Below are 16,821 nucleotides of genomic sequence, written 5' to 3'. Positions count from 1 at the left end.
TTTTTAAAGATTTTTTTTTAATTATTTATCTACACAAGCACTGGGTACAGTCAGAAGTGCAGGAAGGTGAGAGAATTCACTAGGCCAGAGTGGGGAATAGAACAGGCAGACAGGCGAAATGCACTGCTGAGGGGAGCAGCAGGTGGCAGGAGAGGTCTGCGCACCATGTGGGACCCTCGGCCGGCAGCCAGGGATTGAACCAGCACTGCAGAGGCTGCGGGCAGCCTCGCAGCCCAGTGCTCAACAGCCGCGCCACCAGGGGAGGCCCAACCTCAATCTCTTTGATCCTGTTATTCAAACAACCACTTCTTCACAAATGACTCAAAAACTTTATTATCTGTTTGAATATTATTTTTTCTCTAATACCAATGTCTTTTAGGGTTTCACTGTACATTTTATTGAAATAACAATTTTCTCCCTATCTCTGGTTTCTTTTTGCCAAGCTGTGTCATATGTTGCAGCAAGAGAAACCTTCCTACAAAAACATTATCATGTCCAAACTCAATAGCTTAGTATTCAACTTGTCTACCAGAGGTCAAAACTCAATGCTTATGAGCTAGAAATGAATCAGAATGGCGAAAATGTAGCAAACTATGGATAAAATGCAAATACTACTATTAAAAATGGTCTTTCCTACAAAGACCAAGGAAAACAGTATGAGTCACTAAATTACAGTATCCTTTACAATATGACCCTAAATCTTTTATATGCTATTTTTCAATGCCACCCTATATGAATTCTTAACTTTTTCAGTATATAGAATACTTCTTTCATAGGTCTCAAGCTTTTTACCCAACATTCCCCTTTTTATCCCTTTATCACCTCCCAATTTGATTTTTTTTGTGTGTATGGTAAGAACTTCTTAGAGATTCTCTAAGCAATTTTCAAATATACAGTACAGTAGTGCTAATGATAATATCATGCCATATACTTACATCTCCATAAATTATTGATATTACTATTGGAATTATATACCCTTGCAGCACTTTCATTCCTCCTCCCCTCCCCCATACTCTTGGCAAACATCACTCTGCTGTTTCTCTGAGTTCAAGCTTTCTTAAATTCCATATACAAGTGAGGTCACTTGTCTTTCTGTCAGACTTCACTTAGCATAATGCCTTCAAGGTGAACCCATATCACAAATGGCAGGAATTCCATCCTACCATTGGCTGAAAATATTCTATTTTATATGTGTACCACATTTTTGTTATTTAGTGGACACTTACTTTTCATGTCTTAGACACTGTAAAAAAATTGCTGCAATGGCATGAGGGTGAAGACTTCTCTACAAAATAATGATTTTAATATCCTTTGGAAATGTATCTAGACATGAGATTGCTGAACCATATGGTAGTTTTAATATTTTGACAAATCTCTATACTGTTTAGCATAGCAGCTGTACCAATTTACATTCCTGCCAGTGTACAAGGATTCCCTTTTCTACACATACTCAACAGGACTTGTTAATAACTCTTTTCTTTTTGTTTTTTTTTTCTTTGTTTGTTTTAATATTTATTTATTTATACAAGCACTGGGTACAGTCAGAAATGTGGGAGGGTGAGAGAATTCACCAGAGCCAGAGCAGGAAACAGAACAGGCAGACTGACAAAGTACACTGCTGAAGGGAGCAGCGGGCATGGCAGGAGAGGTCTGTTGCGCCATGTGGGACACTCGCCAGCAGTCAGGGATCGAACCGGTGCTGCAGAGGCTGTGGGCAGCTTTGCAGCCCAGCACTCAACAGCAGTGCCACCGGGGAGGCCCAACTCTTTTCTTTTTGATAATAACCAGACTAACACGTGATATCTCTCTGTGGTTTTGATTTGCATTTCCCTGAAGATTTGTAATGTTGAGTACCTTTTCCCTTACGTATTGGGCTTTTTGTTTTCTTTTTAAAAAATGTCTATTCAGGTCCTTTGTTGTTAGATACATAAACTGATTTTATTGAATATGCTTAGTAGTTCTGACAACTTTTGGTATAGTCTTTAATAAGATCATGTCATCTTCAGAGACAGTGTTGCTTATTCTTTTCCAATTTGGATGCTTTTTTATTTCTTGTCACATTACTCTGATTACAACTTTGTGACTTGTTGAATTTCAGTGGTGAAAGTGGGCAACATTCTCTTGTGAAAAGATTTCCACCTTTCACTAATGAGTATGATATTAGCTGTGGGCTTGTCATATATGACCTTTATTATGCTGAGGTAAGTTACTTCTTTTTTTTTATTTTTTTTATTTTTTTTTTTTTAATAGAGGCATGCTTTATTTATTTATTTATTTGTTTGTTTGTTTGTTTATACATGCACTGGGTACAGTCAGAAGCGGGGGAGGGTGAGAGAATTCACCAGAGCCAGAGCGGGGAGCAGAACAGGCCGAAGGACCGAAGTACACTGCTGAGGGGAGCAGCGGGTGGCAGGAGAGGTCTGCGCGCCATGTGGGACCCTCCTCTGGTGGCTAGGGAGCAGCCGGGGATCGAACCGGCACTGCAGAGGCTGCGGGCAGCTTTGCAACCCAGAGCTCAACCGCTGCGCCACGGGGGAGGCCCGGTAAGTTACTTCTTTAACAAAATTTTTGTGAGGTTTTGTCATGAATGAATATTATATTTTGTCAAATGCATTTTCTGCATCTATTAAGATGATCGTTTGATTTTTATCTTTCATTCTATTAATGTGATAATGTGATACATGCCATTTATTGACTGATCTATTGAACCAACCTAGATTCTCAGGAATAAGTGCCATGAAATCATGGTGTATGATCCTTCTGATGAACTGTTGAACTTGATTTGCTAGCTTCTATTGAGGATTTGGTAACTTCCGGTACTAGTTTGTAGTGTGTCTACAAACATTTTGTTTTCACCACTGATATTCAAAAATCACTTACTGGCCTTAGATATTTCTTTCAATAGCTAAAATTAAATTCCACTGGGGCAGATATTCACAGTTGAATAATGATCCCCAAAATCACTGAAACTTAGTATACATAATTTGAAATTAACTCATAGTTATACATATTAAAAATCACCAACTCAGGATATGTCATCCTTTTTAAATATTTATATGTGTTCCTGTAAGTGTTTTAGGATACGCTGATTTCTTCTACACACTGAATTTAGTGTTGAGCTTAGATTTAGATACTCTGAAATAAAGGAGACATTAATATTAGTAATAAACTTAAATTTTAGACTTGATCTTGCTGGTTAAATAAAAGGTTTGGGGAAATTTTTTGTTAAGATATTTATTCTGCAAAATAACCAAAGTCTATTTGTGTCTAGCAGAGAAGATCCTATTGACCTAGTATAGACAATATAATACTGGTGCTAGTTTTCTGGAAAACAATGCGTCCTTAATTGCTTTTGTTGTTTTTGGTGTTATGAGGAGACTTCTATGCCACATGAGTAACAATGATTATGCATGGATGGAGTTTAGCACTATAATCAAATAGAACTTACAACAAAGTTAATCTGATGATACATATTTAACGCTATGCATTATCGATGTGCTACATGGTAATTAGACATAAATTGTAAATAGCTCCTATGTATGGTAAATTGATGTTACTTTTGCATCACTGAAATAATTATTTCAAGGATGAAAGGAAGAATGAGGCACTGGTGAGTTTAGTCTTTTCTTTTGCCTGAGAGAAGCAGTCTCCTTTGGGTGATGGAAAATCGAATCATTGTTTCAACCCAGGAGCTTCCTCCTTGGCAAAAATACTCAAACATTTGATTTATCTGGATAAACACAAGACTAACTTTAATAGCTCAGGTGAATTACTCATACTTTGTGCCTTGCACCTACCTAAGCAGCACAATCCCAAGCATGCATACTATTATGACATGTTAAAGTGTTTTCTCCTACAAGCAGAACTAAGAAAATTAGTTATGATTGAGTATTATATGAAGCAAGAATCTTAGAATATCTGGTGTTGAGAAGGAAAGTAAAGTGGCTTGAGAAAAATTATCAGTGGCATATGTTCAACCAAAAGAAGACACAAAATTGATGGAGAAAGGATGCGAGGGCTAAAATGCACAAATATGTGAAAAAGAGAAAAAAAATAAAAGTTTAGAAAGGAAGAAGAGATGAGATATGTCCAAGTAAGCTCATTTACAGCAAACGGACAGTGTGTGAAAGCACTGGGCATAACATATTTGAGGGAAGCCTGGCAGTATAGATGTACACTTAGTGATTTTCCTTCATTCACCCTCCCAGAGTACAATGCAAGATTCAGCATAATGTAATTTCTCAAACAGTTGTTTTGACCACTTAGCATATAAGATAAAACCAATAAATTGAAGAATTTAGATATAATTTACTGCAATCTTCAAATTTTAAGCAATTCATACCTCACGACTGGACCAGTTTTACATAATTTACAGAAAGAAACAAATACATATTTTTATGCTACAAAGTTAAGTGAAACTGAAAAAAAATATAAGGTGATACATTTCTATACACACATTTGAAAAGCTTTCTACATATTAGAGGGACATTCATATGTGAAAATCTCTGTTTCTTAACATTCCTCAGAGAATTCAAAATATGACTTAAAATAATACATGCTTTTAGTGTTACTGCAAAAAAAAAAAAACACTACAGTAGTATTCTGCATATTTATGAAACTGAACCCTACCTCCTCCAGTCCCTATTAAAAAGGAAAAAAATAACAGATCCCCTGCATACTAGAATTAATGATCACAATGTTTCTTTTCACACTAATAATTAAGGCACATGTTTCTTCTTTAGAGCAGAAAAGAATGACCTCTTCACTTGCATGTAACTAGTAAGCTCAACTAGGCTTACAAGTTTGCTCATCATAGCTTACTAGTTTGCTAATATCTCTGTGTAGAAAGATGAGCTAACTTCCATTTGATGATTTACAAAACCATTCTAAACAGGAACTTTTTTTTTTTTTTGGTGGGGATTGGGAATACATTTTTTATTTAGTAAGTCAGTGAAGGAAAAGCTACAATGTCTGACTGGGTGAAATAAATAAATATACTGATTTAAGTCTTCAAAGTGTGGTTATATTTTACAATAAAATGATTGTACAGAAAAGGCTACCAACTAACCTTTTCTGTCATGTAGGCATCAAAAGTTTGTTTACACTGTTGTACTTTAAAATTAAAATCTACAACTGAAAAGACAGGGAAAGCTAAATCATATTTAGGAATCATGCCTTGCCCATTCTGACAATCATGCAAAGAATCATGGGACAAAGAGGTTCAGAACGAGTGTGATCCATTCTCCATTTCAACTAAGACAACTATGGACTTACTGGTTGCACAAAGAATACCTTTATTAAAAAAAAACGTTTCACAAGGGCACTTGTAACTCTTGAGAGTGATAGATCGTGAAAGAGTTTATATAAACTCATTAAACTTTAGTCCTATAGAAAATAAAAATATCTATATTTATAACATATAATGGGGAAACTTAATTGCAAGCCTATACTAAAAAAAAAAAAAAAAAGGAGGAATTTCCATTATACATGGCCTACTCAAATAATAAGCATTTGTTCTCCAAGATAGAGAGGCAGTCTGGCCAGGATATGGCAGAATTATAGCATACCTACTTGGTCCTCCTAAAAGCCAAGTAAATTACATGACTCACAAGCAAACAACAATAAGAACAACAACAAAACTACAACAACTATGCCCTTCTGTGATTGCTTACCTCCACAAATTAAACCAGACAGGCCTAGATATACCAAGAATTATAATAATATATTCAATTTTGTATAGTACTTTAGTCTATAAAACACTCTATATGGTTTAATGTTCATAGTGGCATTGTAATCTCAGAAAAAGAGACAAAAGTTTAGCAAGCTAAAATAGTTTACCCACAAGAGGCAGAATGCTAGAATGGAAATGACAGTGGGCTTTCGAGTCAACATAGACCGTTTTTAAAAATAATAACAATACAGGGTCTCCCTGGTGGCACAAAGGGTTAAGATGCAACCTATGAAGCAGTCCACAGCCCCTGGCCCGCCAAGGAACAACCCACATGGCAACAGCAGACCTCTCCTGACTTGCCCGCTGCTCCCCTCAGCAGTGTATTTCAGTCAATGCACCTGTTCTGTTCCCTACTCTGTCTCTGGTGAATCCTCTCACCCCCCACACCTCTGGCCAGTACCCAGCTCTTGTATGCATAAATAAATAAATCTTAAAAAAAACTATAACAAAACAAAACAAAACAAAAACAGACAATTATAAATCAAAGATATCCTGCCTGCAGGGGAGGAGGAGGGAGAGGGATCAGAGGGAGGGAGGGAGGAGTACAGGGGACTGAGGTGATGGTACAGGGGTACATTGGTGAAGGAAATTCTATGGGGACTACACCGGGGGGGGAGGGGGGAAAATATTGTTCAAAAATGAACAATGATGGAAAACAATTTTAAAAAAGAGAACTAGTAAAAGAAAAAAAAAATTAGATTTAAAAAATTAAAAAATAAAATTCAGCACTACTACTCTCCACTTAATCAACAATATGATTTGACATTGGGCAATCCCTCTAGGCCTAAATTTCCTTATCTGTAAAATTAGGATAAAAGTGCTTACCTCATAGAATTATTGTTCAATAACATAAAGTACTTGATATAATTTGCAAAACATTAAATTTCAAAAAAGGATAACTTTACCATTTACACGTTCATTTTAAACAGGCTACTTAACTTCTTGTCTTTTCTGCTTTCATTATCTATAAAATGATAATATCTATTTAACAGCATCATTGTGATGATAAAATACATGCAACTTTATGTAACACTGAACAACAGGAAATAGGTCTACCTATGCATGAACTTAAAATTAAGAGGACACATATATAGAAAATGGCAGAAATAGACCTAAAATCTAGATCTTCTATATTGAATCCTCTTACGGTTAACACATGTGGATACGCCTGATTCTATTTTCTAAATATAAAGCACTTTCTCACAAATCCATTGAGAATGCAGCTATTTAGAAATACCCATGAAAATAAACATATAGAGGAAAATATGCAAGTTACCTGAATTAAGGCCTCACTCAACATGGTTTCATTAACCTCCAAAATAATGTTCTTGATGTCTTCATATGGCATACGATACGATCCCAGGAAGATAGCTTAAAAAAAATTAAGTGATTTTACTAAAAATAGAATGGCATCAAAATTTTAAAGTCCTAATAAATACCTATTTCCATTTTATAGACTCAAAATAGAAAATTCCTAACACTTAACACTAATTTATAGTTATGAACAAAGTAGTTTTAATTTGATAGATTAGTTATCTAGGCAAAATGGTGTATTACTTCAGGCTCTAAAGTTTACAGCTCATGCATATTTATATACAAATAAAACTCCTACTAATAATATTGATGATGGCATGCTTATGCATTTCAGATTGATTTGATACAAAATCACTCATGAAAAGTTAGAAATTATATTGCAAGTTTGCCTTTTAATTCAAGGTGGAATCGAGTGTGGAGAATGTCTCATGTACCCAACACAGTACTTCTCAGGAATAATAATATAGTAAACAAACTGAAGAAAATCTTATCAATATATTTTGCAATTTTCTCACATACGAAAAAATCAAGGGCCTCCCCTGGTGGCGCAGCAGTTGAGCACTGGGTTGCGAGGCTGCCCGCAGCCAGCACAACTCTGGTTCAATCCCCGGCCACCGGCAAGGGTCCCACCAAAAAAAAAAAAAAAAAAAAATCAAGTGTCTGAATCACCAATGTCTCTCCTGTTGACATTTAGCATATTATTGTTTGATATGTTGAATCATTTTATCCCTATCAGTTCTCTAAAATGGATATATATTATGCCATCTTGGAAAAAAATTAACAAATTATACCTAGAAAAGCTACACTAACTCAGAGGCAATTTTTAATAATACATTCCACTTAATCCTCCAAAAAATATGTGTTTTTATACATATTCCTAAGAAATTTTTCATGAATTGGGGCCTCCTTGGTGGCGCAGCAGGTTGAACACAGCACTGCGAAGCTGTCTTCAGCTTCTGCAGCGCGGGTTTGATTCCCAGCCAGCCAGGGAAAAACCCACATGATGCAGTAGACTTCTCCTGACTCGCCCGCTGCTCCCCCCAGCAGTACATTATGGTCAATCTGCCTGTTCTATTCCCCATTCTGTCTCTGGTGAATCATCTCACCCTCCCATGTCTCTGGCCTGTACCCCAACTCTTGTATAAATAAATAAATCATTTAAAAAAAAAAGAAAACCTGGGTAGCCTTTCAAAAAAAATTCATGAAAAGATCTATACTTCACTGGTTTTTAAAGAAAAAAATTCTTACTATGTAGACAAATGATTACCTTGACATAAACACCAAATGAGATCTCTGTAATACGAATTAAATAATGTTGACAGATATTACCTAGCAATTAAGATCATATGGTGCTTCTAAAAATGAAGTGAACACCCACTTTATAAGGAAAATTTACTGTCAGGTAAGCAATGTACACATTCACAACAGCTATTAAGAGACCACTTTACTGACAACAATGTTCCTACTGACAGGAGACTGATGAGTTGTTTATTTTATTCTGATCCCCTATAGCACATTCCTCGACAAAATAAATTCCCTTGGTAGTTCTTTCTGTAATTAGCAATGCTTGATGTGTTGAAATTTCTCTTGCATAGTGTTTTAGTAGCCTCAGAGTTTAGTGACAAAAAAAAAATGCTGAATTCAATACAGAGGGGAAAATATGTCCAAGCAAAATGTAAGACCTACTTAAATGAAGATGGGACTAACTGTCCAGCTGCTTTAGCAAAATTACAGTTAATGGCTGACTGGTTTGTTAAAAGCCTTAAGGGTCACTAACCAGTTTTCAAGTGCAGTGGTTAATAATTTACTAACATATATCACAATTACTTTAAATATAAAGAAATAGCAGTAAAAGAATTTGCCTATGTGAGTAGTGAATATTCTAAAACTATCAATCCCATGCCTAGACAGAAGAAGAAAAAAAAAAAAACTTTCTCAATTCTGCCTTATGTCTCTAACAATGCTTAATTATTAGTACTTTCCAAAGATTATTCAGAAGTTTCATCTACTCTAATCCAGGCTAAATTATAATATTTTCCATACTGGTTAAATGACAAAGAGGCAACCCATTTCATGTTAATGCAGAATTTTGTTTCTAGTTGATGCTATATTTACCTCTTCAAGGCAGCTAGAACTTTGTCTTAAATACATTCAACAACCTCTCCCACCACCCTTAGGCATAAAATATCACATACACAGATTCTGGGCTGTTTTGGCATCCAAAACTCTCAATTCTTTTATTTTCTTCTTTGCAGGCATAGTTTTCTTTTCTTCTGAAGCTTCTGTATTCTTTGGAACTGAAAGAAATTTGGTGATTCATAAACAACAATGGTACTAACAACAAATACACGGAATGACATTAGTAAGGCATATTAACTACATTAATAAAACTCATTCCAAAATCAATAAATGTGTTTATTCCATTAGTTCAAGGAAGAGAATGAACATAAAAATATAGACCTGTTTCCAGGTTTCCCTGCAAATTAAATAATATCAGCACTTAAGCTGAAAAGATAAGCCAAATAGAACCAAAAATCAATTGCTGCTTCTTACCTAATGTGCAGCATTAATTACTCCTTTACCAGTTACCTACAGCAGCACTAGAATTAAACATATAGTAAAAGCTCTCTAATTTGGACTAATTTAGGAAAAAGACAGTCATGCATTTGTCCTAAAATATGCTAAAATAGAAATGTATTTAATTCAGTAAAATTGCTTTAAAGTATCTAAGGTAACTTTTACTGCTAAAGAGCCTGCCATATAAAATTCCTGCTGAGACTGCTTTAAAGAATAGATATGAACCATTTGCAAGTTGTACAACAGTAGCACCCATTTTCACACACAGAATGAATGAACAGCAAACACATGGTCTTTTGAGTAAGTAAGCTTGGTCTCTGTCACTATTTTCTAGTACTATCTGCTTTTTTTATAAGAAAAGATTAACATATTCTTTATTCAGAAATGAACTTTCTGGTTGGAAACAATAAAAAGGCCTGAAACTATAAGGAGTTGCAGTGCTGGGCAGTCGTTTTCGTACCTCCCCCCATATGTTTCATTAATTCTGCCTCCAAAATAAGCTATCCCCCCCAAAAAAAAAGTAAAAAAAAAGTCTTTTTACTATGAAAATGAAGATTTATGTTAAACCTCTAACCCCACTTATACAGAAATTATACAGCTACCATTATACTCATGTAGCAGGAAGACTGAGGGGTACCCTGGGACCCCCAAACATGTACACCCTAAAGGGATTCTGCCACATGCTGCATAAAGACAAAGCATACTCTTAATGTGTAGGGTCTTTAATAGCATGTTTATGCATAAAAAGAGAAGAAAGGATATAGTTTCCCAAGGAAACACCCCAAGTTACTCATCTCCTCATGGGTAAATGCCCAACCAAACAGGGTTGGCCCAAAGCAGGGCTACTGGGCCTGAAAACTTGCCACAAGTCTAAAGCACCTTCTGGCAGAGAACCATAGGAAAGGGGCAGAAGGTCCCACACAAATCTGGAATGAAACAGCAAAATCAAAGGAAAAATCAAAGTAATGGCTGCCATAATCAGCCTCCCCAAATCTTTCACCCACGTGTCTCTTCCAAGTGTCTCTACAGGTCTCTTCCATGTGGCTCCTTGTTCCCCAAGTCCCTGGTGCAAGTCCAAGGCTGAGGGGCAAGCAAGCTCTGCTTGTTCACATTTCTCCTTTCTGTGTGTCTCCAGTGTGTCTTTCCTCATATCCTCCCTAAGTGTCTCTTTTGTGTTTCAAAGCACCCCTTGTTGCTCAGATCTGCCCTTCAAGATGTAGGGCAGGAAACATGGAACCTCCTCTTTTATAAAGATCCCTCTGTTACACTCCAGTGTTGCCAGATAATTTAATATATAAAAAAAGTGTTTTTAAGGTAGTGGGACTATGAAAATATATCAGAAAATAAAGTCAACATTTTTTTAATCAAGTAGAGTGATATGCTCTTGCCCCCAATCTCATGCTTTTAAACTTCATCACTAAATCATATGGTCATAATCATGCTACTTCTTATTACTGTTAAAAATATAAATTCATTTTGAAGTAATAATTATTTTACTATCTTAATTCACCTGATCTTTGTCAAGCAGGTCACAAAGGAGTTACAAATTTTTGGAGAAAAAGCAACACACAAACATAGAAAATCTTTGTTAACATATGTATATACAGATATCAACACCTGGAAAACTTTCCAGACATTTTTTTTTAAGAGTACAACAAAATATTGCCACCTTCATTAAGATCCCCTATGTATTAATGATAGAAAATATAGAAAATTAAATGTGCTTACTACAAAATGTCAGAGATATTAAACAGCCTGAATAAACTACTAAGTCAATTCTAAGCTTTATCAGAATGATCAATCTAAATTGATGCAGAATCTAAGCAGACTAAAAATTATATTTGAAATCATGACCTTACAAGAGATGACAAGTTGTTTGTCATGGTTACTCAATATTACCCAGTTATTACTTCCACTGTAAGAAAAATGACTTTTAATATATTTGTTTTAAAATTATCACAAATGGGGCCTCCCTGGTGGTGCAGGGGGTTAATACACAACCTAGCTGTCCGCAGCCACTGCAGCATGAGTTCGATTCCCAACCAGGGCGCTACCTACATGGCACAGCAGACCTCTCCTGACTTGCCCGCTGCTCCCCTCAGCAGAGTATTTAGGTCCATCTGCCTGTTCTTCTCCCTACTGTCTCTGGTGAATCCTCTCACCCCTCACACCTCTGGCCTGTACCCCAGATCTTGTATACATAAATAAATAAATCTTTAAAAAAATTAGCACTAATGTCCTAAGAGGAGTATTTCCTATGCAAAAAAAAAAAAGTATTTTTTTCTAATTCAGGCCACTCCGAGCTTAACACAACTCTATATAAATGCATGGCAGTCCAAAAGTCATTCCTTTTGTCAATAAAAAATTATCTGAACTAAACTGAAATTATTTCTAGAATCATTAAGAAACTTTAACCCAGTCAATCAAATAGTCGAGGAAACTGTCAATTTTTAATGTAAAGAATGCAGTAATATTATTTTGCAAACTAATGGACTCCTGACTAACCCACGCATACATAAATGCTCATTTAATGACTTCATATTTTTGTATTATTTCATTACAATATATATTTACCTCTCCCTTTTCCAAATGAACAAGCAGTTTAAGACTTAATGGCTTAAATATCTACAGTTTGCAATTCTGTCTTTTGAATCTTAATATATTTTCCTTGTACTATGCAAGATGGCTTTGTCCTGGGTTCAAGAAAGGGTAAGGATCTCATGAGTGCGCTCTGCCATTTTATGAACCACAGAAAAAAATCATGTTTTAAAATAGCTCCTTAAATACACAGGCTTTCAGAAATGTTTTTACCTAGATCCACAGATATTGGTCAATGGCTATTAATGTCTTCATCCTTCATGTCTTTAAAGGCATTGCTTAGTGATCACAACCATGGACTTAAATAATAGAGAATTTGGAGAGTAGCAGTGATACATAAAAATTACCCAGATAGTACTGAGGATTTTACATGTAAAAATTTCCTGCCTTCATGACTATACATATCACTTGCCCTAGGATACAATCATTGTGTATATGTTCCAAATGCTTACAAAATTTAAGTATTCTATAACTGAATTCAAGATTGACAATTCTGTAGCTTGATTACAGCTTACAGAGATATTTCTCCAAGGAAGACATACAAGAACAACAAGTGTATGAAATCATGCTCTTTATCATTAATCATGAAAGAAATGCAAATAACCTCACATCTGTTAAGAAGACTATTAGCAAAAAACAAAAAGATACGTGTTGGTGAAGATGTGGAAACATTGGAAAGTTATACTCAGTTGGTATGAATGTGAAAACCATGAAGTCATAATGGAACACAGTATAGAGGTTCCTCAAAAATTAAAAATATAACTACCATATGCAATCCTACTTCTGGACCTATATCCAAAAGAACTGAAATCAGGACCTTGAAAGGTAATTATTTGCACTCCCATGCTTACTGGAATATTAATCACAATAGGCAAGATAGGGAAATAATCTAAACATCTAGCAAAGAATGAATAAATAAGAAAATGTGGTAAATGCTTATAATGGAACAATATTCAGCCTTAAAAAAGAAGGAAATCCTACCATACACATAATGGATGACAGATGTGGTACAACACTGTGCCTATAGGTAACAATAATGGATTGTGCACTTAAAAATTTACACTTAAAAATTTGCTGAAATAGCACTTCATGTTAAAATTTCCCTTAACAATAAAACATGGAATTTAAATTAAAACATATTAAATTATAATCATTTTGTAACAGGGTGGTCCCCAGGAAAGGGGGAGGTTCCAGGTTTCCTGCCCCACCCGAGGGAGGGTGGAGCTGAGCAGGGAGAGAAGAAGCTGCAGAAGAGACTGAGGAAGGAAGCAGGATGGAGCCAGAAGGAGACATGGAGGAGGCACATGGAGCCTAGAGACACGTGAAGAAACTGCGCTTGTCTTTTGGTCGTGGACTGGGTAACACAGATGTGGGTGAGACCCATGGGGAGGTGACAATGGCAGCTTTCATCTTGATGTTGATTTTGCTCTTTTCCTTCCAGGCTTGTCTGGTTGTTTCTGACCCTTTTCTGTGGGTCCTCACTGGAAGATGCTTTAGACTTGTGGCAGGCTTTGGGGCCTTGCTCTGGGCCATTCCCATATGAATAGACTTTTACCCACGAGGGGACAGGTAACTTTGGGTGCTTCATTTAGAAACTAGACTCTTTGCCTTTCCTGTATTGTTTCCTAGTTTTATTAAAGTTCCTTCCCATTAAAGTCTCATATGTTTTGTGTTGATGTGGCGGATGGCAGAACCCATTTAGAATAGGCAGGTTTGCGGGATTTGGGCTGCCCCTCTCCCTGTCCTATAACAATTCCACAGTTATTTGAAATAATATCAGTGATATTATTTCAGTGATATCAAAGAAGGTGATATCAAAGAAGATTTTTTACGTTTCAGTAAAAATCTTCAAAAATTGATCTTCTCATCAATGACCCTCAATTTCATATTGAGGTCTCCAGTCAAAAGGGATCTCTTCCTGAGTAAATGAAAAACCATATAGCCACAGGGTTTGAATCCAATGAGTTAATCTGAGTGCTTAAATTGGCAATGCTAATAGATTGAATTACAATGAAACATTAAAAAATGCAGTCAGTAGGAAGATAATGTAATAATAAAGACATTTGTATTATTATTAAAGTTATTACATCCAGATACTAATTATCTAAAGTAAAATGCCCACTGAGCATTCTTCTATTTCTTTTAATACATTGATTTTTACATAAAATTGTACTATAAATTTATTCTCTTACAACGGAGGGATGCTCATCAGTATAAATATACATTGTTATATCCTTTCCCAAATCTAATTTAGGCAATGTTAAGAAATCCCCAATTAATTTCTACTCTCCCAATAGATAAATAGAACATGTGACAAGATGTTTGAAATTTGTAGCAAATATTTAGATATTTTAAATGGGTAATATTTATTTACATAGTGACAAGTAACCGTATACCATAGGAATATTTTTGTAACCACTTTATCAAAATTCCAGTGAGAAAGATTAATTCTTAAAGTTGTTATCACTGCTACCCATCCTTTCATTCTTCCAGAAAATTATATATTCAACACCCACTATGGACATACAATGATATACAAGATTTAAATGTCTACACATAGCAGGTGAAACAGTCAATGAGACAAGAAAATTGTTCACTTTAGTAATGTTTGTAACAGCACAAAAACTGGAAAAAAAACACATGCTAGGGGTTAAGAAACAGAGAGTCTGTGGTATATTAATATTATGGAATACAATACAGTATACTGACTGTACTACAGCTTAATATTTCAATATTGATCTCTAATATAATGTTGAATAAAAAAACAGTGCATGTAGTGAAATAGCATTCATATAAATTAAAAATAAATCAATCTCATAATATTTATAATATATGATATACATATAATATTAAAATTATAAAAACAGTAATCAGAAGGCAAAAACTGCTTGCCTTCAGGGGAGAAGTGATACTAGAATAAGTAGAACCTTGGAAACTCAACGTTATCTCTAATGTTTCAATTTTTAAAAAACAAAGATCAGTAACAAATATGACTAAGTGTTTACAGTTATTCATTCTCAGTGGCTGGTACTTGGGTATTTGATATATTAGCATTTGTAAATTTCTAGGTTTTTTCAACATAAAAATGTTATGACTAAATAACATAACTATATTCATCACTTTAAACAGTTTGCAAATAGTTTTGGAAATCCCAGGATCTAGTGTAGACAAGAATCAGAAGCAACATGGAAGAGAATAATAAAAAACACAAGTAAATATTAATCTATAGTTGATAAGCAACTGCTATTTATTTTTTTCCTCGGAGTAGCCACAATTTATTTCCAATTGTTCTTTACTCTATTTTGTGAGGAATAACACATTTGTTTATCAAAATTTGAGAGCGAACATTGATGCAATATTCAGTATAAGACTGTATTTCCATCTCCTTTTACATGCTGTATATCGCAGCTGTAAAACTTCTGACTTGCCTACAGCTGTGCACTAAGCATGGCAACCCACAGAAAGGTAGATTTCATTCTGACACCTGCATAGTACCTGAAGCCATAGGAATGGCATTACCAGGAGTATTCCCGAGGTTTAAAGCACATTAAACAAGACTAATGGTTCTAATGGTAGGAATCACACACACATACTTTGTAATGATTTCCTAATTAAGGAACAAATCTTACTGGTTGTAGTTTAGACAAGGCACTCTCAACAACCGTCCCCCTCCCAAAAAAACAAAAACAAAAACAAAAAAACCCAAAGCAACAAAACAGGAGGCACATGTTACTGCCAATTAACATCTGCATAACTAATATACTTGTACACCTGTTCATTAAGCCAATTACTGAACACTGCTAAATGTCACCAGAACACTATGTTTAACAATGTGCATAGCTAATGTTGTATATTTTCAACAGGGCTTCAATAGCTTAGTGAATGATATATATTTTAGGAAGGACAAATAAAGGTGTTTTAGAGGTTGTAGGTAAATTTTCCCTTGTTTGAAGTGAAAATTTAAATACCTAAACTGAAGTATGGCTCTTACTTCAACCTGGTATTTGACAAATGAGGCTGTAGTTCTCTTCCTGTTACTCTTTAACCTGTGTAAATTTCCTTATTCAGACTATAGTTAATTCCTTCACTCACAGGTAAGCTCTGGCTTTTAAACTATGGGATGATATTTTTCCAGCCATCCCCCACACTCAGAGAACCTTCTGTTACATTGAATTTTTGTCAATTTCTAAGTCCTGTGGTAGGGACAGAATATAGTTTGGGAATTCGACTTGTCAAGGCTTTTATTTTTTCCCCTTAATGTGGTCCACCTCAGAATGGTAGGAGTCCTATATACAATGCATTTTAACGCAGAAGGAAGTAAAACTTGTAGAGCAAAACTGAAGAAAATAACACCCTGAAGTATTTGTAGTCAGGGTCTCAACTTGACAATGAAGGATTTTTCAGTCACGGTTTTAGGTATATCTAAGCAAGTATACATGGTCAGTGGTATAGATTCCTCCAGGCCTTTATTCAAATGAAATAATACTGGGAAACTGTTCTAATAAAAAAAAAAAATCCATGTCCTCTATAACTCCACTTGGAGGTTGTCTAAATAAACTTCTCAAAATTAGCACATCCCCAATCAAATTCCTAAATTCCAA

The 16,821-nt window shown here is 35.2% G+C and overlaps 1 protein-coding gene across 2 annotated transcripts in view; it reads right to left on the bottom strand.

The window, feature by feature from the left end:
• The window catches only part of DIAPH2 (diaphanous related formin 2), a gene marked incomplete at both ends in the record, with an annotated part of 881,049 nt that overhangs the window by 490,161 nt on the left and 374,067 nt on the right, over positions 1 to 16,821 (bottom strand). For both annotated transcript variants that reach the window (XM_084259207.1, XM_084259208.1), the window contains 2 exons: positions 7,008 to 7,102; positions 9,241 to 9,342. In XM_084259207.1, the coding sequence (XP_084115333.1) occupies positions 7,008 to 7,102; positions 9,241 to 9,342 (197 nt within the window). The remainder of the gene's footprint in view (positions 1 to 7,007; positions 7,103 to 9,240; positions 9,343 to 16,821) is intronic.

This window comes from Talpa europaea (assembly GCF_964194135.1).
Source record: "Talpa europaea genome assembly, chromosome: X".
In the NCBI taxonomy this organism is placed as follows: Eukaryota; Metazoa; Chordata; class Mammalia; order Eulipotyphla; family Talpidae; genus Talpa; species Talpa europaea.
This window is presented reverse-complemented; position numbering and strand designations above follow the sequence as displayed.